General features: G+C 35.7%; 1 protein-coding gene across 1 annotated transcript in view; it reads right to left on the bottom strand.

Annotated features, from left to right (window-relative positions):
- AHR (aryl hydrocarbon receptor) overlaps positions 1–27602 on the bottom strand; it is an 82394-nt gene that overhangs the window by 38931 nt on the left and 15861 nt on the right. The window contains exon 2 of the mRNA XM_072412532.1: positions 19294–19481. Coding sequence (XP_072268633.1) covers positions 19294–19481 — 188 coding nt within the window. The remainder of the gene's footprint in view (positions 1–19293; positions 19482–27602) is intronic.

The following is a 27602-nucleotide window of genomic DNA, read 5'->3' as shown; positions in this document are numbered from 1 at the left end:
CTGGGTGATCCAACAAACTTGGAATGAATCTGGTCTAGAATTGAAAACATATACTAACAAAAAGCAAATGACTTTAAACCTCCCTAGCGGTAATCCCGAGTGTGGCTTGGTGTGAATTATCCATACCAAAAGCAGTAACTAAGTATTTTTAAATGTACAGCTTTTACATTTAAAAATACTTAAAGCATAACCTAACTCAGAAATTTTAGTTTACATAAAAGGGTAGACAACCCTCTTATGTAAAATAAAATTTGTTTTTTTTTTTGTTTGTTTTTTTAAGTGCAACACCCTTTGTTAAATTCTTTGTTAAATTGTTAAAGAGCATCTCGGGCATGCGCAGAAGGAGCCTTCTCGCTGGAACAAAAAAATTTGCTGATCTCACACATGAGCAGTGAGATCGGCAAATTTTTTTTCATCCTAAATCACCCGATCTTGTGCCTAGGTTGGGTGACGTAGGATGAAGAACCAGGAACAAGAGCAGAAGATGGCGGCACCTGGAGCGCCGGCTCCGGGTCTAATATCGGGACCTGATGCGGGACACCCCCGGAGCAATCAAACTGCCCTGCGGGATTAAAGGTAAGTTTATTTTTTTTTTGCAGTTTTCATTTTAGTTCCTCTTCCATTTTCACACCGCCAGAAAGGTTAAGAAGTACATTCCAGGTTTGCTGAATCACTCAGCTTCCCTGATTAGAGTGTATACTCGAGCCTTGTAGAGCTTTAATAAATCAGGCTCAATGTCTTCAGCAAGCAGGCGTATCTACCCTAGTTATCATTCAGACTGTACACTGTAAATCTGTGGCAAGTCAATAATAGTAGCAAGGTAGGATTGGGCAGAAGGGGGCTAATTTGCATCAAACATTTGTGGAAGATATGAATGGCATAGGCACCAGGGAGTGAAAACTTTTCAACTATGAGCTCAGAATGTCAGTCCAAAAAGCAGCTGCCAAGTCTAGGTGATGCCCGAATAAAAGTTGGTCTATCCTTCTAGAGGAAAAAAGCATGTGAACAATGTTACAGGGTACTGTGAGCTTTTCAAGAGGAAATGGTTACTAATAAAAATTACTATATATATATATGAACTAGTTCATTTTAAAGAGTGCCTCCAGGATGAATTTGGATGCATAACTCCTTTACTTCACATATGTCATAGTTTCGTCTCGTCTGGAAGTTTCTAGAAGAGTTGGAAGGTCATCTACCCTTACCTCACCCTCCTATATAAGTTACTTTGTAAAGATGAAGGGATATATGTATCCCTTCAGCTCCCTATATCTCCCTATATAGCCTTTAATGTAGAAGATTGGGGGGGGGGGGGGGGTACATTTTCTACCAGGATTCAGTGAAGCTTTAGTGCCCATCCAGAGGTTGCCAGATGGTTTATTTAGCAGTGAGCAGTAGGGGAATTTTGTCCTCCATAACAAAAACAACAGTTAAGAGAAATCACCAATGCTTTGAGGTCATTCTCAATTTCAACTATCTGCTTTCTGGATATTACTATTCATTTATTTGCAGGACTATTACTGACATTATTGCCATACTAAGCAGTACAAAATATTCTTGATATGCCATAATTATATTTTTATTTAGAATGTTCTACTTATTGCTTACAAATTTTAGCAGGAATTCCGATACCTAAAATACACTGAAAAGAACAAAGAGTAAGAACTTGAATAAATGGCGATGGTATCTACAGAGATTTTAGGCAAACTGCCATCAATAACATTTAAACAGATTTAAAGTACCAATGAGCTACATTACATTGCTGTACAATCCAAATGACACTATGATAGCATATTGACACCAATATGGTAGCTAAATTTTAAAAAACCTGAAACCGTTCCACTGGAACAATTTTAGAACATTGATAAAACTGCTGAAATCTATTCTGCCATCAATATATAAAACCAATATATATATATATATATATATTATTTTACCAATATATTATATTACCAATATATATATATATATTATTTATACCTATTTTAAATATATTTTATTACCAGATTTAATTGTTGCCCAGTGTTTTGTTTGTATGTTGTATGCTCATTTAAATAAGATATGACAGGTCATATGTATGTTTACAACATTGCCCTGCCTTAGGAATTATTTGCAAGGAAATCTCTAGATTTTCTTTCCATACACTATATCATTGGTCAGTAATAAAAATGTAATTTGAGATGACAAGTTGCGTGTCACAAAGGGCTTTACGCTAAACAGCACACCAACGATGGCCATCTTACTCAATGCAATCCTCTAATAATTCAACTAAATATAATAATATTTGGGGAAAATAAATACTATAAACAAAATTTCTGCAAACATGAAAATGTGCATGTTCACAAAATGAACCTTCTAAATGGACACTTTGCATATATAAATGTGACCTGCCAGCATTAAATCAAACTTTGCATCAATGAATAAGACACACCAGCATTATAGCTAAAGTAAGTTTATTAGCAGAACAAAAATATTGCTCCAGACTCCTAGGTTCCCTTCTGTATCTTAAAGAACCGTTCATGATTACAATCCAAATATTCAGAAATAAATTAGTATATTTATTCTCACTCTCGAATATAGCTTTACTTACTATATTTCAGCCCAACACATCAGATTTTGTCAGGACTTAAATATCACAGTTGTCTCTATGTCAAATGTCTGACCTAAACAATGTTCTCAGTTTTGGCGTCTGCCATGAAGTCTGGTAGTTGACATAAGCAGCAACAATGTGAAGTACAAGTCTCTATAACGTGGGAATTTACAGCCCAAATGTAGGCCCAATGGAAAAACCATGATTGTAGAGGTAGAGACGACGGTGCAAATTCTTATTGTTCAGATAATAAAAATGCCTTAGGGAAGAGCACATACACAAATTTTAGGACACACACATGTGCATACTATATTTAAAAATGCTGTGTATTTGCAAGAATCTGGTGATGTAAAACATGTCATGATATAGGGGTTACAATTCAATACTTCGTGGTACCAAAACTATAGTTCATCAAATACAAGTTTGCTTTGTCAAAAAAACTGAGCAGTGGGATTAGCATCCCAGTGATATAAACAAATATGATGAGTGGATTTTACAGATTTATTAGTGTACCTTGTGCTTTCTATTCAAGCACCACAAAATAATCTATTATTACTCACATGAGTAGACCAATATATTATACACTATTGCTTTGAAAACAATTCTTGAAGAAGTCCCCATCATCACCATTGCCACTGTACAAATAAAGGTTGTTAATCACGGAAAGAGCTGGTGACATATCACTGGTTAATGTTAATATTGGGTTGGTAAAGGATTCTGTGGGCATGCCTTTCTATTGGCTGATGGTTGTAGGTGGGAAGTGGGGCAAACAAGTCCCTTAACACCGGGTATCTAATAAACAGTGGTGACATAATCACCCCACCAAGTGCTTAACAACTCGATGAGTACATTGGCTGCAGGGACATTGGGGACTTCCCAGTTATTTGCGTTAAAAGCAATATGTCCTATTGAGTATGACGTATTAGACTAGCCACATAATTAAGAATTAATTTGTTGATGACACTGGGACGGGACTGACGGGTATAAAAAAAAAAAATTTAAATACTTGTACTATGAAAGCATACAAAAGTAAATTAAACACTATCTCCATACCCAAAGACTGTAAAACAATGAGTGCTGTAGAATTAGCTTGGAATTTTTCAGTTGATTGCTCTGGATATGCTTTGTTAAAGTCCTTTTCATTTGTTAGTCATATTCTGTATGAACACTGTTGTAAGGATGTGGACATTCAAGGCATTCCTGTTATGCCAGTATTACATGATTAACCACAATTCCTCCTATGTATAAGTTACTATGTGTCTATACCACAAATCCTGTTTTGAATTCAACTGCAGTGATTCAATCTCAGCTAAGCGGAAAAAAACATGAATTGGGGGGTTACAATAACTTAATTTATTTAACAATTAACTTCAGGTACAAAGTATTCATTATTATTTCAAGAATTATTAAAACTTCCTTAATAGTGATCCCTAAATGACAGTCACAAATACTTAGAACCATGCAATGTAATATGCTATCGTTAATCTGTCATTTTCATCTTTTGTGTACATATATTTTCTGTAATTCCCTACGGGGCATTATATTGCTTATTGTCCAGTCAATTATGTTTGAATGACAATTATGTATTTTATGTACTGTTTATAAATAAAGGTTCTTTTAAAAGTTTTTTAATACCTAGTCTGCCAGAAAAAGCATCATCCATATACTGTCATTTTCATTCACAAATTTGATTATCCAGGTAATGGTAGCTAGGACCAATTTGAGAAAATTTTGCAATCAATAGTTGATTTTTTTATGGGCCTGTAAGGACAGACTAAAGGATACAATGCACTTCTGGTGCTCAGAAACACAGTTTTCAATATATCATTAAATCATTATGTTAAAAACAGCTTGTAAAAAAACCCTTCATGAGTCAAGAAGTAGCATGTGGTGGTATCCAATACTCCCACTGAAGGAGTAATGATTGATATCTGATGAACAATTGCTCAGTATGAGACATCTACAGATCTTTGAATAAACCTGTATATATCTAAAAGTCCAGATGTATTGTGCATGACAAGCTCTTCTCATACAACCATTATTATAATATCACATAACAAAAAGCTATTTTTTGTTTCAAAAAGGGTCACCAAAGCCTTTTCTTTTAAATCATCATTATTTAGTTAAGGTATTCCAAATACAACAAAGCTTCATATTTTTATTTATTTATGGGACTGTAATGATAATACCACAATGGTGCAATTTTCTCCAGAAACTCTTTACTTGGGTGACGAGTCTAAAAAAACTAAAAGAAGTTCAACAAATCTAAACTGAGAAACTTTAAAAGATGCAATTGCTGTACTTAATCTAAAGAATGCTAACTGCCTACATGTAAAGATCTTTTGACTTCAGTAGTTTGAGTCCCATACCTGGAACAATATGCAGCTAGCTACGACACAAGTATTGATCAGTGATTCACAAAGTATAAAAGGCAGGGAGGATCCCAAAACCAACCAGGAAAAAAAGCAATTTTTAGAAACAAGTCTGCAACAGCACTTCACATAATCTCCTAAGGGAAACAGAATTGTGCTCCTGAAGGAAAACATGGTCATATTACCCACATAAAGCAAAGTGGTAGAATCTCAACTTCAAACAACTGCTTACTAGTCCAGGACTGGTTGGCCTAGGAAATTCAGTCCATGAGCTGCCAATTTGCTGCAAGAACCCATAACAGGACCCTCAGATACTTCTTGCCACAGTTTCTGCAGGTATCTACTAAAAGAAAGTGAGGGAAGAACGGAAGATGTGTGAGGACATTGCAGTCCATGAATACTAGAGCAAGACTACAGTTTGCCACTCAATACCATTCAAGACCAAATCTTTGGATCGATGTGCCATGGACAGAGGATTCAAAAATAAGTTGAAACAAAGATAAAGTTGAATGGACATAGTAACAGTAGACATGCTTGGAAACCAAACCAAAAAATGAATTTAAGGAGAAAAAGTTCATGCCAACCGTAAAGCACAGTGGTGGAAATGTTATGGTTGGGAGTTGCTTTGATGTTTTACCCCTGGCCAGTAAAGCCATGGAGTCATCTACACATTCTGCATAGTATCAAAGTATGCTTGTAAAGAAAAGTAAGGCCATCAGTCCAAAAGTTGAAGTTAAATCACAAAGTTATCCTTTAAATGCAAATGTACTTAACCAACTGTAAAGTATGTAGACATATTAATTAAAAGTGAATTGATGTCAACCTTTACAGCAAACATAAACAAAATGAAGCTTAGGTAATCGTTTGTCATAATTAGATGTTATCTACCATAAAACAAAGTATGATTGCTTTGTTTAAATATTTACTTCAGCTAGACTTGATATTTGCAAGAAAACCCAACATCTGACCACAAAAGGTCAATAGGCAAACTACACAAAACCATAAAATAACCAGTACAAAAAATACACAAAACAGAGCTGCAATATCATAATAAATGACTAATATTTATATTACTAAAGCTAAGATGGCTCATAGTTGCTGTATGTGATGTTGCCATTTTCTTTTTTGGCCTGGAACAAACATTAGGATGAATCATAGGGTATGCTGTAAATATTTATTAATTAATGTGTTTTAGAACAAGAACTACTACTGCATTGTGGAAATACCACAAACAGGAAGTTATGTGTACAGTGGCTGTAAAAAGGTTTGCATTCCCTGATTTTATTATTATTAGCCTCAAATTGCATAATATACATACACAACATACATACATACACAAACATTGCACTTTTGGACAGCACTGGAAAATTTTAAAACACATAAAAATGCTTCAGCAAATTAAAAGTTAAGGGTTTACGTTGACTTGAATATTATTAATGAAAAGAATGGTTAGAAGTAAACTTGTCAACCATGCCCACTGCAGACTTCTCCTTCTGAAAATGCTAGCTGCTTGGCTGTCATGGTAATCCTCTTACTTCACTGACCAAGACTAAACATACAGTTACAGACTCCTGAACTTACTTACCTCAAATGACTTAAAGTAATAAAGTGCATTTTTAGAAAGGGGACATGAATGGCACCTCTGGTTCCTCTCGTGACAGGTTTTCGTTATAGATCCACTCAAAACTTGTCAAATAAATATAGGAAGAGGAAAGCCTCATTCTTCAAAAGCAATGGCCATGCCTAATAAATCAAAAACAAATCCCTCCCTACCAGTATAACAAAACACATCTTTTAACACTTCAATGGATCCTACCTGGCTGGAGCTCAGAACATTGGTAATTGGCATATAGTGCAAACAGGTCCATTGCAAAAGAAACCCTTGGAAGTGTTATATTCTGAAAGTTCATCAAGCAGCAGTTTTTCTATAACAGAGTCACTACAAGACATCCACAAAGAAGCAGGTGTCTTGTTATCTAGGAATTTAGGGGCCTCAAAAGATTCATAAAGGGTTACCTACACCAGTGCACCACATATACATATATTCACACACCTTAGGGAGATTTTTACTGGAAATCTAATTTGGAGAAAAAAAAAACAGGAAAACAGTTAGTAGAATACCCAGCTTTATGCTAGCTTGTATTTCCCCAGAAATTAAATATGAATCTAGACTGTTCACGTAAGTGATGACACTGTGATAGATGTCAACTTTTTGTGGAATCCTAGGCAGTGTTCCCCTTAGCCCCTTTAGGCCAGGTGCACCCGGTGGTTACTAAAAAGTATAATACAAAGACAATGTTAAAATAGGACATACTAAGAGACAGAGATTAGAAACTTAGAAGAAAGTATAGGAGGGAGGTAGATCGCTGACGGAATGATACCTATGGCATAAAAAAAGGGGGAACACTAAATTTGTTGCGCGTTGCCCTGCCCACTTTTTCACCACCCACCTACAGATTTTCCCACCCAGGATGGCAGTGTATATGTAGAGTATATATGTAGAGTATTACACACAACTATAGTTAAAGGAAAACAATGGTTAGTAAGGGAGGTATTATAGGATATATTAGCTGCAACGTTTTGTACATAAAAAATAAAAGCCTATTTTTATATTGTAAAACATGTATACAAAGCATCAGTGCAATATTTGTATCTGTAAAGCCTGAACCAATGTACAGTTCAGTATGACCTTGGGAATATTTGCACTGCAGATATTTTCATCTTAAGGACAATTTTATGTTCTGGAGGGAAAACAGCAACAGCTAGACAGTACACTGAATCAGGAATTCTTTAAAAAAAAAAAAAACCCATCCAACATAAGAGATTGCATTGGCTGTGTCCTATAAATAATAGATGCGTGTTTCTACTCCAGTGAACTCACTCGACCTACATTATATGCAGTTACTAACCTTGCCAAGGTTAGAGAGTAACCTATAGCATCTCTGCTTCCTGTTCTTTATATAGGCTGTTAATACATTTCCTTTTCTAGTCTAGCATCAAAAGACCAGGGGAAAAAATGTGGCTTTCCCTAAGGTTTCATTGTATAGTAATAAAATAGAAAAGGAAAAAAAAACATCAACCAACAGGAAGTGGGTTAAAACAGTGAGTGACAGTCTTAAAATGTAACCGTTTTACCACTGGCAGAAGATTAATACTGGAAATTGTCATGGAGGACAGTAAAGAAAATTTTAGAACACATCATGTTTCCAAATGTTCCAGTTTAAAGGAATAGGTAATCTATGCCTTTTTTTTTTTTTGAATAAAACTGTTAGCCATTGAAAACATAACATGATTTAGGCTGAACAAAGAAATACAGCAAAAAATTGTGTTTTACATTAATGATAATGCAATAAACCATGAGGATAATCCCTTCTACAAGGAAACATTATTACATACATTTGCAGGAATAGCTCAGAAACAACATACAGAATTCATATTTTATTGTAAACAACACAAACCACCATGTGCTATGTGATGGACTGACATTTTTACAAGCAAGATTATGGAACCATTCACTCCATTCAAAAACGAAAATGTCATAAATGGTACTGCTGACTCGGTGAAGTCTTAAAGCGCGCAAGGAAGCAAGGACAACAAAGAACAGAAGCAAGCCTCCAATATAGACCAGCATGCTCAGAACAGTTTTAAAGGAGTTACTAGTAACACATTTAAATGTGAGTTTTTTCTTATTAGAATTAAGTTATAATCAAAAAATGAAGGAGATTCAGTCCAATCCATCTGTATGCATTCACAAGTACCCAGGTACAAATGTTACACACTATCTTTGGGGTAATTTTGTTTACAGAAATTGAATGCATAAGGACACATAAATACATTTTCTTATCAAATGTGTAATAAAATTACACACATACCAAACCAAAAATTGCATTAAAAAGCAATGGGTACTTAAATGTCCAAACATCCACATTTTGCGTTAAAAAATCACTTCTTCGGACCTAAAATAATTAAACATAACACAATTCTTCAGATCAATTTGAAAATGTATAGATGTAAAAGATACAAGTATAATCCCAATATGGACTATGACAATACACTGCAACCCGGTAGCATTTGCACAAAAATAAATATACAGATCTCCTTCCTAAGCAGTACAACTGCCCCAGAACTAAACTGCAATCGTTTCTTAACCTGATTAGAGAATGAAAGCCACAAAAACATATTTTAAGGTTTAATAAAACTACAACTGGCAGCATTTGGTGTGTTTACAGATGACACAAAATTATACATTTTAACACAATCCATGAAAGATATCACCAATTCACAGTAGTTCAGACAACCACATGAGATTCCAACACAAAGTTCTGCACAAGTCAGACATGGTATAAGGGTTGAGTGATGAAGATTCAATCTTTTTCAATTCAATAGGATCTTTACCCACCCTATAAAACAAGCCTGAATTCAGCATGGAATTACGTTTTTGTGTAGAAAAACCTATGCTTCATATTATACTAGCAGCATGAAATACAAGAATGTGGCTTAAACTTAGAACTTAAAAACAAGTTTTGATTCTGATGAGACTTGGTAAACATCAAAATCATTCTTCCTTCCTATGGAAAATTATCATTTACAGTAATTTCTTCCCAGGGCCAGCCAACTGCCTTTTAATCTGCTTGACTTTTCTGAATATTTTACAAAGCTATTCTGTTTCCTCAAAGCTTTACCACATTGTCATTAAATTAAAAAAATAAACTGAACATGTGGCTTTCATACAGTCAGTTCTGGAAAGTTCCAGAAAAGTTTCCTTTTTTTTTTTTTTTTTTTTTTTTTTTTTTTGCTGCTGAACAAAAGCTAATGGAAATGGCCGCAGGTTCTAAGTAGTGATTTTTAGAATTATTATTATGTAAAAGAGCAATGCTGGGTAGGTAAAATATGGCCTGTATACAGCTTTTAGTGGGGAAAAAAATTATAAAATATGTTACAAGATTAAATATAGGATTTAATAGATATAAAACATAACATTCAGTAATAAATTTTGGGAAGGGTAGCAAGATGAAGAAAGAAAACATTATTTATACCATGATATATTTGATATACACTAATTGTTTACTGTAGTTTTTGTAAGTAATTGTAGCAGAAACTTTAAAAATGAACATTACATGTTTTTATGCCAATATGATAAACCAAATGGTCTCAGTCAAACTGGTGAAAAGTAAGAGGTTGTGTAGAAAGATTTTGCCATTGTTAAGAAAGACTATTTATCAAAGGGGAATTGTTAGGTGTGTGATGACAGGGTAGGTGAAGGATGTAAGCCCTCCACAGAGTACATATTTTGAAGTCTAAGGTCCATTAATAGCAAAAAGAAAACAAAATCTTTCCACAAACAACTTTAGACTAGAAAACCGCGACATTTCTCTATCAGCAAGCTATAATTAAATACAGGAAGCTTTAACAACTGTGCCTTCAAAGCAAAGGAGTCCAAGTATATCTTACAAGAAACTCTGTGGAATACAGGATATTTTCTTTAATCCCTGCCCCCACTCTTATTACTATCATGTATCAAAAGATTTGCATTGAAAAGGTTAAGACTATGACTTCCTATGTTACCCAAGCTGCAAGGTAATCCACAATTAGTAATATATAGTAATGAGCTTTAACAGACTAAGAACAAGTCTGTTCAATATGTTCAAACAGCCACTATTTGTTAGCAAATGTTTTCTATCCTGGACCAGATCCATTCCAGGTTTTTTGGATCACCCAGGTTCATGGATGAAATTGTATCCTCTCCACTCTTGGAGAGCTGTAATAAATCGGACCCATGGGTTCTAAATTGCTTCCTTTTGGTCTGTTAAACCAAAAGGAAGCCTTCATATTTGTAGTACTTTCATAAACACCTGTAGCGTTTCCCCTAGCAAAAGTATGGATTGCCAACCACATACATCATCAGGAGTAAAGGGTAACATTTTATTATATTAAAAGTACTAATTTTTATTGAAAAAAATAATACAGTGGATTGTATTGTGGGAGGGGGTGAAAGCATACGGTGTATGTGACATTTTAGCCTTAAATAGACGATTAAATTGGAACTAAACCATACTCACCCATCCCCATTCTGTCAATGGACACTGCCATCTTCTTCCTTCTTTTCCAGGAGACAAAGTTCGGTCATCTTGTCAGGCCAGGCTGGTATGATGTAACTCCTGCGCAGGTGTTCATTAATTTATGGCATGCTCAGGGGAAGCAGGGATGGTCTTTTTGACAGTTCATTGATCGATCAAGGCAAGTACGATTTTGCATTTTTAATAGTGGATCTAAAGTTCTGCTTTAAAAGTATTTTTTAAATACCTCTATAGAGAAATACCTGTTAACCCAGCCAGATCTTGTGAACTAATGACTTCCAGTTGTCCCCGTAGCACTATCATTATTTCCTGGTTCATACTGTTTGTCATAAAATGTCATAAAAAAATGCTGATATGCCCAATGCTACTTTTAAAACATTTAGAGGAAGTTGGAAGCGTTTTATAGGAATGGGATATGCTGTAAAAACTAGGCAGCTCCAGACTGGTCATTTTAGTTGTCCTAGAAACACAAAAACCCTGTTAAGAGTTTCATGGATGAACAGGAACATGCTACAACTTGCAGTTACTGTAGGAGAAGGAGGAATGTGAAACAAAGCATTCTTTGTAATGACTTCTACACACAGACAGAAATGCATGCAGCTCACTGCCAGCCTTAAACAACTCATTTTTGTTTGCCTAGATTTCTCATATTTCTCTGATGCTGGTATGAGAATGTTTCTGCCTAAACACAGGGCTGATTGTGAAGCATGTAAAAGTATTGTGCACAGAGGCCAATAACTCTATAGTCTTCTTGCGATCCTTTAAATGCATTCCCCAGACACAATCACTTAGTGCTTCTGGTTCACTGCACAAAGTGCTCCTCTAGCAACACATTCTGTGGTAATTCTGAACAAAGCCATGTGGTTTCATAAAACATCTCATGTGCCGAGACTAGAGGTTGTAATATTAATTCATTAGAAAATTCAATAATCCATCAAAACAGAGGACTGGTCGGCACATCAAAACAAAACGTTTCACAAACTAAAAACTAAACATTAGGTTTCAAAGAAATCAGGGCAACCAATGTGCTATAAAGAAGAGCTATATGTCCAAGAACTGTTTGTAAGCAAATTATTAACTATTTGAGTTATCCAGCCGGTGGTCCGCCGCTCTGTCCCCGTATTGACACAACCCGCCCATTTTCCCATCAACGGCTCAGACCTGTCTGCTAAACATCCTTGAGGGACAGTAGCGCAGGGCTGTGGACACAACTTTTGACAGAGTGGGCGGGTTCTAGCATCATGACGTCACACCGGGGGAAGTTTCAGTGACACACTGTTTCCCGCACATGCGCAGTCCGGATTCTGTTGATTTAGTGCTGCGTGAGGTCCGAAAGGTTGGCGACCACTGATCTAAATTGCTTGATCAATGCTTTTGAATGCAAAAAACAAACCCTTATTTAACACCTAGACCAGAATAACAGAAGTAAGGATACAAAACTTGTAAAAGAAAGTGCCAAATGGTATCATCAAAATGCATCAACAGTATCTATTTTCCAGAATGCAAGGACAGTATCTGCATGGAGTTATTTTCTTCCCGTGTTTGTGTGGGTTTCGCCCAGTTTCCTCCCAATTAAGTTCATTGGCTTCCGCTCAAATTGACTGTGTTGATGACATTTGACTATGGTAGGGACATTAGATTGTAAGCCTCTTAGAAGGTCAGTTAGTGATATGACTATGGACTTTGTAAACCACTGTGCAATATGTTGGCTCTGTGTAAATACAAGTTAATAATAAAGTAGTTAGGTATTGGGCTAAAGTTTATTTAAGCATGAGATGTTTTAATTCAACCAGAACTAGAATATAAGTTATAAAATACAAATAACATGGGACTTGTGTCTGTGAAGCTACATGTCAATACAGGTTCAAGCTGACTTGCCTTTCGCAATGTCCAGTAGTCCAGGAAGCAGTGGGATCTTGGTGCATCCCATATGTGGTCTTTAGAAGTCTGGGTAGACTTCTAGAACGGAAACAAGGCAAGACGACTCAACTATACACAAAAATGATGCTGCAGGAAAATGGCTGCAAAGACTCTAGACTGATAAACCCAAATGTGAAATATCTGGCTGAAGCAAAAGGTGTTATGCGTCCTGAAGGTCTGGAGAGCAATACAAGATTAGGTGTCCAAAGATAACAATGAACCAAAATGGTGGTCCAGGCTTGGAGGTGTATTTAGGTATATGGCATTGGTGCTTTAGTCAGAATTAATGGTTTTCTCAATACCCAGGACACCAAAAGAGCAACTGCAACAGAGCTAAATATTCAGAACATTTTAGTGGTTTCATAAGCATTTTCGCATTGCACTACAGCACAACTGATTGACTGATTTCCTAATCTGAGCTCTGATGTACAGGCAGCACATGAGGCTAATACCAAATAAATACTTTTGCTGCTTGCATTAAAAAAATACATTTAAGAATTGATTATTGATTATAGAGCAGAATTAAATAGAATCCAACCTTCACAGTTTTGTCAGGTTGAATAGGTTAAAGGAGGATAGAACTGAAATACTTGCTTTTCTTAGAGAAAATGCTGCTTCAGTCTCCCTACAATGAGACAAAAAGACCAGTCTTTTTACCATACATTTCCTACAACTTTCTTTGAAAGGGGAAGGTTTTTGTTCAGCATTACAGGATGAACCATTCTGGAGAGATTTTAATAACTCGGTATGAGCAAAGTTAGTGTAATATTCGTATTCTTCAATCTTGGTGTACTTTGTATATTTCCAGGTTGGTGGAGTAATCTAGCATGAAACTTTCCTGTGTTGAAGGAGCTTTTTGTAATAAGGACCAATAGTTTTTAGACTGTAGTGTGTTGACCACTTTGGGCAACAAAGTGTTAACAATCACTGCTACATTTACAAGGTAATATTTGGGTTTGTGTAATGACAATTAGTGCATACAAAATGAATTTCCTGTGTGGCTGTGGAGAAATATATTTAAATAAACGTTTTGTCCCTATAGTTTAGGCTTGAAATGATACTTTAAAGCAACACTATTGTTAGACTAAAAAGAATAATAATAAATTAGCCTCTTTTTCACATTTCTAATGATTATTTTATTGGAAATCAATGGGAGATCAGGATGCTCATATTCCTGACCTATTGTAGATTTTAAGTACTGTAAACAGTCGGGTTCCTGTGCCAACCTGGCACCAGAAATAAATCTTTCATCAGACAACTAACACCTTAGGGCATCATCATGTGTAGATATAAAAACACCATTTAATCAGTAGGTAGTTTAATTTTGTGAATCTATGCAGGGCTGCAAATATAGCATTGGTGTATAATGTGCTGTATATAAATAGCCCTAGCACATATTTAGGTATGAGATATAAATTAAAAAAAAAGAAAATTGTTGGTTTAAAAATGGTTTAATATATTGGTAATGAAGTGGTCACAAGATGTATCAATTCTTCCTGACTGGCGAAGAGTCAACTTTTCATTCTCCTGAAAACTACAGGTGCCACTAGTATAGGACACTTTTAAGTGTGTAAGACACCTAGCCCCCCTTTCGATGCTGTGGTTTCTTCTATCAACCCTCATTTTTACTACAGGACACAGTAGCAGCTGGCGGGAAGAACCAACATTGACCAGCTGGGACCAGGTATGCGATAGCTCTCTTTCAGTTTTCATAAATCAGCCCAAAGCACAGACAGACTGCTTACAACCACTTAACAGCCATTTACTTTCATAGCATGCAAAAATCAATCATTTTAACATTATGCTCGATCAATACAGTCTCTTAATTTTACCAAGTAGAAGGCTGACACAGGGGAATACCTTCACTTAGTAAAAAAGCTTGAAGCACAGCATTAAAGGAAGCTTTCATTGATAAATGCTTGGACTGTACTTCAAAGTGTATGAAACGCCACCAGTCTGTTTCATAGCTCTCAGCAGGAGAAAGAAAACCAGGTCATATATCCTCTGGAGGCTGTAACTAGGAGGCAGCTGCTTCTGAATTCAATGTGGAAAGCTAAAAGAATATGGATGGAAAATGGTTTCTTTTTTTCTTACTTGATTTCACTAACTTTTCAATTCTAGGATAGGAAAGGAGAGTCTAACTTTCACAAAATCAAAAATAAATGCATACACAAGCAAACAAAACCTTCCATTTATTTGTTCAAATGTTTACTTTACGTGGTATGACATTCTTTTTGACAGCTAACAAACAAAAGACAAATATTTTGTAAAATTCAAAATTAGTTTTGCACAATCTCAATTACAAATTCACCAAAGACAGCAAGTGACAATACATTATCTTTTGTTGCTGAGAAGTAGTAGTTTTCTGTAGGGGGCTGTCAAAAGCAAAATCAGATGTAAAAATTTTAAAAGTTGGCATCCAAATGCCCAACTTCTGAAATGTACTCTCCCCTTTAAACTGACCCTGAAGCCTTGTACAAACACTTGATTTTGGCACCCAAAGCAATTTTCTTCTGGGGTTAGCACTTCGGCCTTTGCAACGCTAGGTCTCATGTTCAAGTCTTGGCCGGAACACTATCTGGATGAAGTTTGCTGGTTCTCCTTGTGTTTGTGTGGGTTTCCTCCGGGTACTCGGGTTTCCTCCCAAATCCCAAAAACATGCAGTTAGGCAATTGGCTTCCCCTCAAAATTGACCTTACACTGTATTAAAGATTAACATACATAAAGAGATTATGAGGTAGGGACATTAGATTGTGATCTCCACTGAGGGATAGCTGATGACATGACTATGGCTTTGTTAAGCGCTGCGTAATATGCTGGCGCTATATAAATACTGTGTGATAAGAAGAAGAAAAACTGCTGTTGTTTACTAAGTGGAGGTTGCAGCAGGGCACCTCCCGCTGTTCATCAACCCTGCCCTACCGAGAACAGTGCTGTCTGTGCATAACATGCTTGTTAACACTGTCAGTGATCAATTGAAGTGATCAGCTTCAGCAACATTTATTAACCATCTGTACTAAACGTAACATGTAATCCTTCCCAAAACATTACACACCCAATACAATTGTTAAAAAGGTCCTAAAAATTATCTAGTCTTTGATAAGCCCTGCTTCACCACCATACACCCATTTTGTGATTTTCTTTTCTTTTAGGATTCCTATGGAGCTTGCAATGATTTTGTACACAGTGCACAAATGAATATACTGTATATACTGTACTTGTAATCTAACATCATGTCAGTGTTCTGAACGAAGACTGCCTCCTGTAGTATCAATTTCTCACCATATCTAAACACACATGAACTGGTTAAATAACAGCCTTCAATTTATTTCAACTCAGATTAAATGTTTTTCTTTTTTAAAAGATATCTATTGTTACTGGCAGAAAAATAGGCTTCCTTCCAAGCCAGATGATACGATTGCACATTTATATTTTACTTTCCTCAGGAATTCACACGCCCCCTGTTCGCATCCTGTTATTCACAGACCGCTTCATTTTAGCTCCAGCTATAGTTTGAGCAATAAATAGAGCTAGTCAGTGAGTCCCTGCATCCTAGCCAGCAATTTACAATCTTTGTATACTATATACTTACACAGGAGGTTACATAACCAAATGGCTTCAAGTAATTGTTCCATGGAGATTACTATATTTTCTCCAATCTAATGTGAACATGCACACCTTAACTGCTACACAACAGTTCCGCCTTATCTTTAGATGGAACAATCCATACTATTTGGTTCCTGCACAGGACAGCTACATAACTGTGTACATTATTGCAGTTCAACAAGTCATTGGGAAACTATAATTGATTTCCTCAACTTCCTCCATATTTCAAGTTTAACATGAGGATGATAAAGGAAATGTTAAAAAGTGTTTACAGATTCCAAAGGTTGTGTTTGGAGGTGGCCTGCAAATACAGCATATTGGGCGTGCTGCAAAGCTGGAGCTGTCATTGTGATGGAGATAGCTTAGCTTGGATGTATTCCAATATTATATATCTTCTTGAACTAGACATGTTCAGCTGGTAACAATAGACCTTATGTTTAAAGTGACCCTGTCACAATCTAAAGTATAATTCTGACAAAAATAGAATATAAAGTCCAATGGGAAGTGTATAGATCTTCAGAATGCCCAGCAGCTCCTACTGGTTCCTCCGGTGTCTCCCGTGTCATTACAGGACACAGAAGTGATAGAAGGTCAGCAGTAAGAGCTATAAGACTCTACAGGAGATCTACACTTCTAGAAATTTCTGATTCCCAATAATCTTTGAGGGGCAATTTACTTTAAGGTAACTAAGTGTCTTGGTCTAGTTTTGTATGCTATTATCTTGACATAAACGATAACATGTAAAATAAAAGGTGACATTTTATTAGAAGGCTGCTAGACTGTAGAGCAGATTGCAAAAACACCTAATTTTATGTTAAGTAACCTCAAACTGGTGGTTACCTATTACAAGTAAATATATATAAAATGAAACTACCAGGCCACAACTTTTTTTCATTGTGAATAGGTTAGAAAAACTTATAGGAAAAATATTCATGGCTATATAATACAAGTTTATGTTTATTCCTTGCTGGCAAACAAACAGCATCATTTAGAGGTGGCCAATAGGAGTGAGCCCACTATGTACTTTAGTGAGGGAATAGAAAATCCCTTATCTACCTGAACAATCAAGTGCCCATACAACAAATGTACAGTAGCCCTCTTCACTGGCAGCTTTCTCTAACACTGATCACATTAACACATAGTATAGAATTTCCTGTCCTAGTTTAATTCTCAGTACATCTGCTCATGTCTGCCCTGTATCTTTCTTACTTCAATACAAAAAAGGATCAGTAATGTACTATGTACTACTTTTTCCTTTTAACTAAAAACTTAACCCAAGCTCACTTTGGTTTAGAAAAAACCTACAAATATTGCAATTTGTCAAAGAAAAAAAAATAAAATTAAATTTTACATTATCAGAAAACACATATCATATGCATAAGACAAACAAATTACATTGCCAGTGCCTCTAAATGTAAAATGTTGCTATAATAGGTGAAATAAGTTGTGTTAGAAACTAATGGTAAAGAAGAACTCTGACCTGTTTTTGTCTAATCTGCTTTTATTTATCTTTTTAGCAGACTTTGCAGTGGGTACACTTCCTGTCTGCAGACGCAGAGCCTCAAAGAAGACTTACAGACTGGATGTATTTGCAAATTCTATACAGCTAGTTTCATCAGGGAAAGAATTACTGCAGAGCCCACCCCCTTTGCGCACTTAATCCTAGAAACAGAAGGCAACAGAACACTGTAAACCCTAAGGTTCCTGGAACAAGGAACAATTTGTACCTTTCAGGTCAGTTACAACTGAAACCAATAATCTTTTTAGCTATTTGTAAGGGTGGCAGGTGTCCTACGGTCAGCAATGTAAGATATGTTCTTACCATTGACAACCACACCATGTACTTTGGGCTTTGGATATTGGTATTATTATCAGGGGTTCTCTACAATCTAAGATTCTAAAGTTATTTCATAGCGTTCCCCTGCAAGTTATGTTGCTCATTACCAGAAAGTACAAAAACCTAAGATTTTCCTCATTGAATTAGATATGTGCACTTTTATCAACTTATACATATGTAGTAGGGAGGATGAAAGGGGAGCTAAAACTAGTGTCTTTGCCATGTAATCTGTACTTCTGTGTGTTTACTGTCTTCTTTTGATTACATGCAGGTGTGCATTAGTTTATAAGACAAAATGTCTGATATTTGTCAATCACTGTTGAGCGTAGGTGGTACAGTAGCAATAAGGCAGCACCACCTAACCCTCTCCTAAATTGGCATTCCAGCTGAAATTAAAAGTGTATTTCCCTGATTTTTTTTTTAAAAAGTATTTTGTATTTGTGTCTCAAAATGTGGGGTTTTAAATATTATGTGGATGTTCTTTTTTTTATGCATGTTTTTCATTAAATAAAAAAAAAAAACTACTTTAAAGATTTATTAAACCAGTAAATCCATATAACAACTACAAAACATATCTGCAAATGCTACAAATGTTGGTGTCTGCATACAAACTTTTAGATTTCATCAATACCATCATGCTTTTAATGTCAAAGACAAAAATGGGTATCACTTTTACTGCAAACAGCACAGAGTTCCCTTTACATGTAACTGCTAACTGAAGATTAAAAGGATGAGAGCGACAGTTTTTGTTCTTCGCTCTTAAGCACTGTTAAAACCAAATCCTAATGTTGCATATACCTTGTTAAAACATCCTAAATTCATGCATATCAATTATAGTCTGCTGAAAATTAAAAACCAAAAATTAAAAAAAAAATCTTATAACTTATAGCTTACCTTCAAAAAAGCCCTTGGCCCTGAGAAAACTGACACTTAGCCTGAGCACAGAAAGCTTGTCCAGTTTAGATATGATTTCCTGTGAAAAGGGCAAGAGGCTGGCTAATCTGTCCAGTTCCGTATTGAGACGGTCTCTGTGCCTCTTTGACGGGTTTGACTTTACTCCATCAGGTGGTGTTGGCTTGACCCTGTGAAGAAAAATAAATAAAATATCTGTTCAGTAAGAATATGCATTGCAGAAATATCAAATCTTTACTCCTCCTATACTATCTATGCACTGACTCAAGTATGTGTACATGGTATATTATATGTATATGATCTTTATACTGTAAGGTCAGTTCCAAACAACAAAAATTTTACATCTCAATGAGTGTACATTCCTTCAATCAATAACTGATTGTACCATAAAAGATACAGCAGTGAAATGTCACACTGGGGAATAGAGTCTGATACCTTAGTACACTAAATATTCACTTTGCAAAGTGACTTATTAAAATAAAGGGAAAGAAAACTACTGCTGGCAAATGATTGGGTATTTAAAGTGAACAGAGCTTTGCTTTATTTAGGGACATTCACTTTGCTAAGTATACGGCCTCCCTTTCAGATGTTCTTAAAGTGGTCCTTTAATAAATGAAAATGCAAAAAAGCCATTGAAAAATATCATGTGTAGACAAAAACTAAAATCTTCTTGGAAGCCCAGGTGATATCACTGTGCCCCCTGGGAGAGAAAAACACTCTAAAGCTACGTACACACGTCAGATTTTTATCGCCCGATAATCGGCATCGGCCAATTATCGGGCGAAAATCTGCCGTGTGTACAGTCGGTGTCGTCCATCGTCCAGACGACCGACCTGCCGGGTGGCGCTCCGTCGCTCTCCCCCTCCCCTCTCCATAGAGCATGAACGGTGCTGTATGTACAGCACCGTTCATGCATCGTGCACTTCCTTGTCGTTGGAAAGGATCGTGAAAGATCCTTTCCAACGACAAAAGTTGGAAGTGTGTACGCAGCTTAAATGTACTCTAGTCTACTGCAGGAGTACATTCTCTTACACTGCTCTCCTAGGAGTCATGGCTACGTCAGAGGCAGTATTAGGGTGTTTGTTTAAATGTTTTCACTTTATTTTAGAATGGCTTTTTCAAGCTGCTTTTATTGGTAAAGCATTTAATTTTAATATTAATTCCAAGGGAATTGTCCAATGCCTCAATACCCTATTTGCCAGATTTCATTACATATAGATAGCTAGGATAGGAAAAGTAATTTTGTTTATACATATAAAGATGTCAAATCAGTAATATGCAAGCCAGCTACTTGAAAGAGAACATTAAATATGAAAGTGAAGTATAAATAGTGATAATGTCACATGTCACCTGCTACAAGAATTGGATTTATCCACTTGGATTTCACGTTCCATTGTTTTGTTCCCATACCCACAAAGATTATAGGAAAATAGATAAAATAATGGCCTTATTGTATCAGCCTATACTTTGTATATTCATACCAAAACCCAACATGTAATTAAACTGATCCTGGCCAAGAAGTGACTATACAATAACTTTTATGTACTGAAAAATAACACATTTTTCCAAATTTTGTTCACTTGGCTCTTCCTAAAGCTACCCTGGTCCCCACCCCAAAAGTGTATTGGGAAATACATGTTTAGGGAACCTGTATTTAACTTATATATAGAATACATAGTAGTTATATGGATTATAATTTGTTAAAAAGGATCAGCCAGGGGTAAAAAGGGATAATAAGAGAAGTAAATTACACTGGGTATCAATGGCTTCCAAACCCAGATACACATTAACTATAGAAGACCAAAGCCAAATTTGATTTTTAAAGGTGAAAGTTTTGATATTCCCTCATAAAAAGCTTCAAAATGTATGTATACGGTAGCCTTATTTTGTACAGATACGCTTATAACAGGAGAGTCAGATAGTTGATGTGCCTAGGATAATAAATACTGGAACTATAGCAATTTACAGCTAGCAACTTTGTGAGCTGTCCATGTAAACAAATTCCTTCTAGATCTACTTCTAGTATTCCAATATACTAGCCCAACAGACTCCTAAATTTAGCATTAATTTGTACTCCACTATCAATAATAAAAAAAAATATATATATATATATATATATATATATATATTATGGAATAGGTGAAATAGGTGTTTAAAATGTGTTTTAAAAGAGGAGTACTTTAGTCTTATCACAAAGGACAGAAATGATGTTATCTATAATACGAGTAAAATTCCTTTCTCTATAATATGAGTGAATAAACTTTACAGGTACTTTCACTGTCACATTCTAAAATATGTGTTGTGTATTAAACCTGCACAAACTCCAACATTTAGTGGTTACTTAAGAAGGCAGAAAATACTTGAACTAAAGTCAAAATGTGCAGAATATAAAACATTTTCTTATGTAATATATTTTATTTTCTACACAACAATCTAAAAAAGAGGGCAAATGTGTATATTTAAACAAATAAGACATTTATGTAAACTAAGTAACAATGTACACAAATAAAATCTTGTAGCAGTTGGATCATACATACACATAATATTCTATACATAAATCATATTCCAAACAAAGCTTTTGTTGTTTGGGAACATAAAAGGCAACTGAAGTACAGAACAGCAATTTAGTATAGAATTAAAGCTTATCTGTCACAGAAAAAAACTGCTATGCTCTAACTCAAAGGCTTGTGAGCAATGACACAGCAATACAGTTTGTTTGAACAAAGATTATGGTGATACGAGTTCTGCTATATGTTTTGTAATGCCCTCCAATTTAGTTCAAAGAATGTTACTGTAATGGGAAATCCCAGGAGCCCATGTCTGAAAACTGTGCAAAAAAGTTAAAAGTTACTTCAGATTGGTGGGGAGAAAAATATTGAAATGTAGGTGCTATTAAAGTCGAATTAAAGTTTTTTTTTAAAAAAAAAAACATTTTGGCAGATAGATTTTTAGGGGAAAAAAAAAGATTAAAAAAAGCGGTTGAAATCTTTTTTTTGTATGGCCTGGGTGCTAGAGAGTTACATCATCTCTATGTGGTCAATCAAGATTCCTAACCAAGAAGCCAAGTAACAGATTCATTCCTGGTGGGAAAGCAACTCTTCCATAATATAAAAATATGCTGTACATACTTGCATGCTATGGCAAGAGACCCAGGAGGTCCTAAACTCAATCAATTCCAAATTACATCAAAGTGAAAAATGCCATCAGTGTCTGTGGTGAAAATTTAGGGTAGATCAACTGCACATTAAAGTTTAAACCTATGCTGAGATCATGCACACAAATGTATTTACATTCTGAACAAACAAAAACAATGTACAGGTAGTCCCCGGGTTACACACGAGATAAGGACTGTAGGCTTGTTCTTAAGTTTAATATATATGTAAATTGGAACAGGTACACTATTTTAAGAAATGCAATTAGGACAAATGTTTGTCTCAACATATTATTAGGCAGCGTAGTGTCATTTACTGTATAAAATCCTCACTCTGAGTTAATCACTTTAAGCAAAAAAACAAAGCAAAATTTTTTTGGGAGCCTAGATATTCATTAACTCCTGAAGTAAGCTGTGCTTTAATATGCAAAAATAAACAAATGCAGAGTTTGGCTTGGTCATTAAAGAGTTACAATATGTTGCAGAACAGAAAAAGACTGCAAGTCATGCAAACCGTCCCCTCCCCCCTATCAAGCCTCAGTCCTGCACACCAAGGAGCATGGAGAGCAGGGAAGCCCTGTTTGTATCTAGGAGTTGTCAGTATGTTGGATGTCCTTAACTTGGGGACCACCTGTAAAGCCCTCACTTACATCATGAAAAAGAGCACCCCAAGCTTCCTGAGATTTATGACACATGTATCCCAGGACCCTCTGCACTCCAATTTAGTCTTTACCGCTGCAACAGTTAAAACAAAAGGGGAGGGGCTTTAGCTTAGGTAAGGCGATCTCCTAAAGAAAAAATTGTGGTAGAAGGTCCGCTATTCCAACAAAATTGTTTTTGCAAGCAGCATTAGGATTAGTTTTACTGAGATGGATGAACATAAAACTGTGTTTTCTCACAAATTGTTCTGCTATATTCTTAAACCCATCACAGTTTTCTTCATCCTGATACTATAATTATTTGGCATCAAAATGTCCCAAAACTAGTAAAATAATGCAGTATATTCAGTCAACCAAAATGGTAATGCCTTTGATGCATTCAAAAATGAATGCTTGATGGTACAAACAAAAGAAAAGACCAGATGGTAATGAAATCACGGCACGCATTATGCTATTGTAAATTAAGACTATTGCCTGGGTGATATACAAGGCACAAACAGACAAGAATTAATACATGAATGTAATTGAATATGTGACTGCATTACCATATTTATATACTGGATCTACTTGTTATTTAAGCACTTTGGCGCAATTATAGGATTAAGTCACAACAAGCTAAAAAGGACATAAGAAACTTCAAAATAACTATATCAAACAAATTATGGCATTAAATAGCAAATTCTACTGTTTTTCAGGTTTCACACAACACAAAAACACCCTGTCATTCCAAATAAATAAGGTAACTAGTCAAAGACATACTAGAAGGCTAAAGATTAGAGCCAAGGCATCATCTACATTCCAGAAATTTGAATGGAAGTCTATGTAGCAGATGTGGTACTTGAATTCATGCAATATTGTAGACCCAAACAATTTCAAATATGAAAACCTAAACTCAAGTCCTTCATGTGCATAACTGAACCTAATCCTCTGAAATTTTGGCAATGCTATTAAACAATCTGAATTACTGTACAAATTTTTGTTTTCTAAATAACTTTAATTCCAATTTTCAAAACTGTAAACATAAAGATTTTTTACTGCAGAAATGACATTTTACTGCAGAAATGTTCCTTCAACAATAAAACATGTTTAGCTGCCTGTTTGCTATCTTCCTTCCCAAGTACACTGGATGCCAGAATATGCCAGGTATCCCAGCATCCCCTGTCCCTTCTGCAATAAAGGACTTGTGTAGTTGCAATTTTTTTATATTTTTAGTTCTGCTAAGTCACCTCTCCCCTTCTAGCCTGCTGATAAATAGCTAAATAAAAGTTAGGTTGAACAAACCCTTGTAACCCTGTGTAAATGGAAACTATAATGATTTTAGTTTGATTTTTTTTACTTGTTTACATTTAAATGTTTTTAAATTTTTCTTTTTAGAAAATCACTGGAGATTATAAAAAATATAAATGTTGCTAAAAAAAATAGCACAGCAAACTTTGCAGCCCCCTTTTTTTAATATACAAATAAGGGACGAGTCACTGTGATGAGTGATGGAAGCTCTGTAAACTGGGGGATTTCTGCACAATTAAAAGTGCCAATAGCTAAACATGTGAAAAGGAAACTAAAGATCCATGTTTTGGTTTAATAAAGGCTGCACAATAAAAAATATGAAATATTTATTAATAATACCAACAGTTTTTTTTTATCCTGGCCATAATATTTGACACTATTATATGTGTCAAATGTAGATTACATAGTGTAATAGTATTAAACGGCAGACATGAGGAAATGTATAATCATTATAATTAGAAAATGCTTAGTAACTATTACAGCAGAGCAGAGACCAATCTCTTGACAACAAGGAAATGTATATTCCCTATAGACAATCCAACTAGCAACCCTGAACAAACAAGTGAACAACCATATAATTTACTCCATAGGCAGAATCAGCAGACTGATTTGCAAGTATAGGCTGAAAAAATATTATGGCATTGTTTTATTACACAATATATGCAGATGCTGAATGACCTATGATATACAGACCGATTAAAAAAAACACTGCCTTTAACCCAATTTTTTTCTTCCATACATGTTGTACAATTTCATGTTCTAATTAGCACTAAAACAAAAACATAAAAGAAGTCGGATTGTTTGCTGACTACCATCTTTTACTCCCTTTATTTTATAAAAAAATACCTTAGTAAACTCTGTTACTTTATTATGACTATGAGGTCTAGAAATAGCCAGAATAAGCATTACCAATTCTTACAAGCAAAGAAAGCAAACAGTGAGTTTGGCTTATTATGAATTGTGTGATTACAAAGCTGCTTGGAACCTGTTTGGAAAAAAGGTTGCTCCAACAGGCTTTATGTTCTGTCACAAGTCCATGATTTCATGGAACTTTGATTTCCCCTTTAACAATAATTTGAATCTATTAATTCATTAATTGATGTATAACTAAAAAGTTCTGTATCTAGAGATTCCCAAGCCAACAGCTAAGACCTAACAGAAATTCATATACCTGAACTGTCCTACCAGCAAAAAGATGTCATTTTGTATAGCCAGTCTTGTAATTCTAACACCTTTGATACACAACAGATTGGTGTCTGTTTTTGTTTCACTTTTGCAGCTTCCTTTGTCATCTTTTTATCTGATCTTCATCATCTTATTAATGATAACACAGGTCAACATGTCATTTTCATCAGATATAATTTTGAAGTATTTTTGATGTGGATTTCAAATCTGTGTTCAGTTTTACTCTAGCACGTCTAGATTTTGTGATGCAGCTAATTATATATTGTGTGAAATTTGTTATAAATAGCCTTAACATATTACAACATTTAACAACAGTTTTCTTCTTTTAAGGTTTGAGACCACACTAACTGCAATTGATTTCATTTGTCATCATGCCTAGAAATTGCTTTAATGATCTAGACAATTTCTGTTACATGTGTGGTTTATTCACGACAAAAGCACAACGTTGCCTAAATTACCAAGATATACAAATTATATTTCGGCTGTCCACTTGGTGACCAGAATAAATCTTGGGCTCCCCATGTCATCTGTACCTGTTGTTCCAACAGAATGGGTGACTGGCTAAAACGGCGTAAAGCAGCAATGCCATTTGCAATCCTGATGGTCTGCAGAGAACCGCAAGACCATCTAATCGACTGCTATTTTTGCCGCGTCAACAGAAGTCGATTCTCAGGTAAAACTAAGCACAAAATTGTATATCCTAGCCTCGATTCTGCAATTAGGCCTGTTCCCCATGATGATTCATTGCCAGTTCCAGGATCGCTACATGATGAACTTGCTTCTGTAGAAGGTGATGAGGAATGCGCTGGAGTTGCAGCCAGTTACAACCCCGAATCATCCGATCCTGACTACTTGGCCGATGAAGATTCAGAACCAGAGACCTTTACACAAGCAAAGCTGAATGATCTCGTTCGTGATCTAAATCTCTCCAAAGACAAAGCAGAACTTTTTGCTTCAAGGCTTAAACAGAACCACTTGCTTGCAAAGGGTGTAACTGTAATTCACTACAAAACTAGAAAACAAAATCATAACTTGACAACGTTCTTCACTAGTGATGGCTCACTGTGCTACTGTCATGATATAAATGCACTATTTAACAGTCTGTCACAAGAACATGTTCTATCTGAATGGCGTATATTCATTGATTCCTCTAAAAGAAGCTGGAAAGCAGTCTTACTGATAAATGGTAATTCCAAACCAAGTTTACCGATTGCCCATTCTGTTAACCTAAAGGAGTCCTTTGACAACATGAGGTTACTACTTGAAGTAATCCAGTATAAAACACACCAGTGGAACATCTGTAGGGATCTGAAGGTCATTGGCTTGCTGATGAGACTACAAGGAGGATTCACAAAATATTGCAGTTTCCTACGCCTGTGGGACAGCCGATCTCCGGGAGACCATTATGTCAAGCGTGATTGGCTACCAAGAGATACCTATAAGCCTGGAACAAGCAGTGTCAAGTTTCTGCCTCTGGTTGATCCGCATAAAATATTTCTGCCACCTCTCCATATCAAGTTAGGCCTAATGAAGAACCTTGTAAAGGCCATGGGTAAATCAGACTCCATGGGTTTTCAGTACCTTGTTCAGAAGTTTCCAAACATAAGCACTGCAAAAATGAAGGAAGGGATATTTATAGGGCCACAGATCAAGTCTGTTTTGCAGGATGATGTTTTCAAACAATCTCTCCCAGCAGCTGAGCTAGAAGCTTGGGATGCATTCAAGTCGCTGTGTGAAAATTTCCTGGGCATCCATAAGTCTCCTGCATACAAGGAAGGAGTTCAGAATCTGCTTGATTCATACCAGAAACTGGGTTGTCGCATGTCATTAAAAATACATTTCTTGCACTCACATCTAGAATTCTTCCCGGAAAATCTTGGTATGGTAAATGACGTACAAGGAGAACATTTTCAGCAGGACATTCAGTTATTGGAGCACCACTACCAAGGTTTCTGGAATGAAAGTATGATGGCTGACTAGTGCTGGATGATGTACCGTGACAATCCAGA

The sequence above is a fragment of the Pyxicephalus adspersus genome, chromosome 5, assembly GCF_032062135.1.
Source record: "Pyxicephalus adspersus chromosome 5, UCB_Pads_2.0, whole genome shotgun sequence".
Lineage (NCBI taxonomy): Eukaryota > Metazoa > Chordata > Amphibia > Anura > Pyxicephalidae > Pyxicephalus > Pyxicephalus adspersus.
The sequence above is the reverse complement of the archived record's forward strand: the minus strand, read 5'-3'. Positions and strand labels throughout refer to the sequence as shown.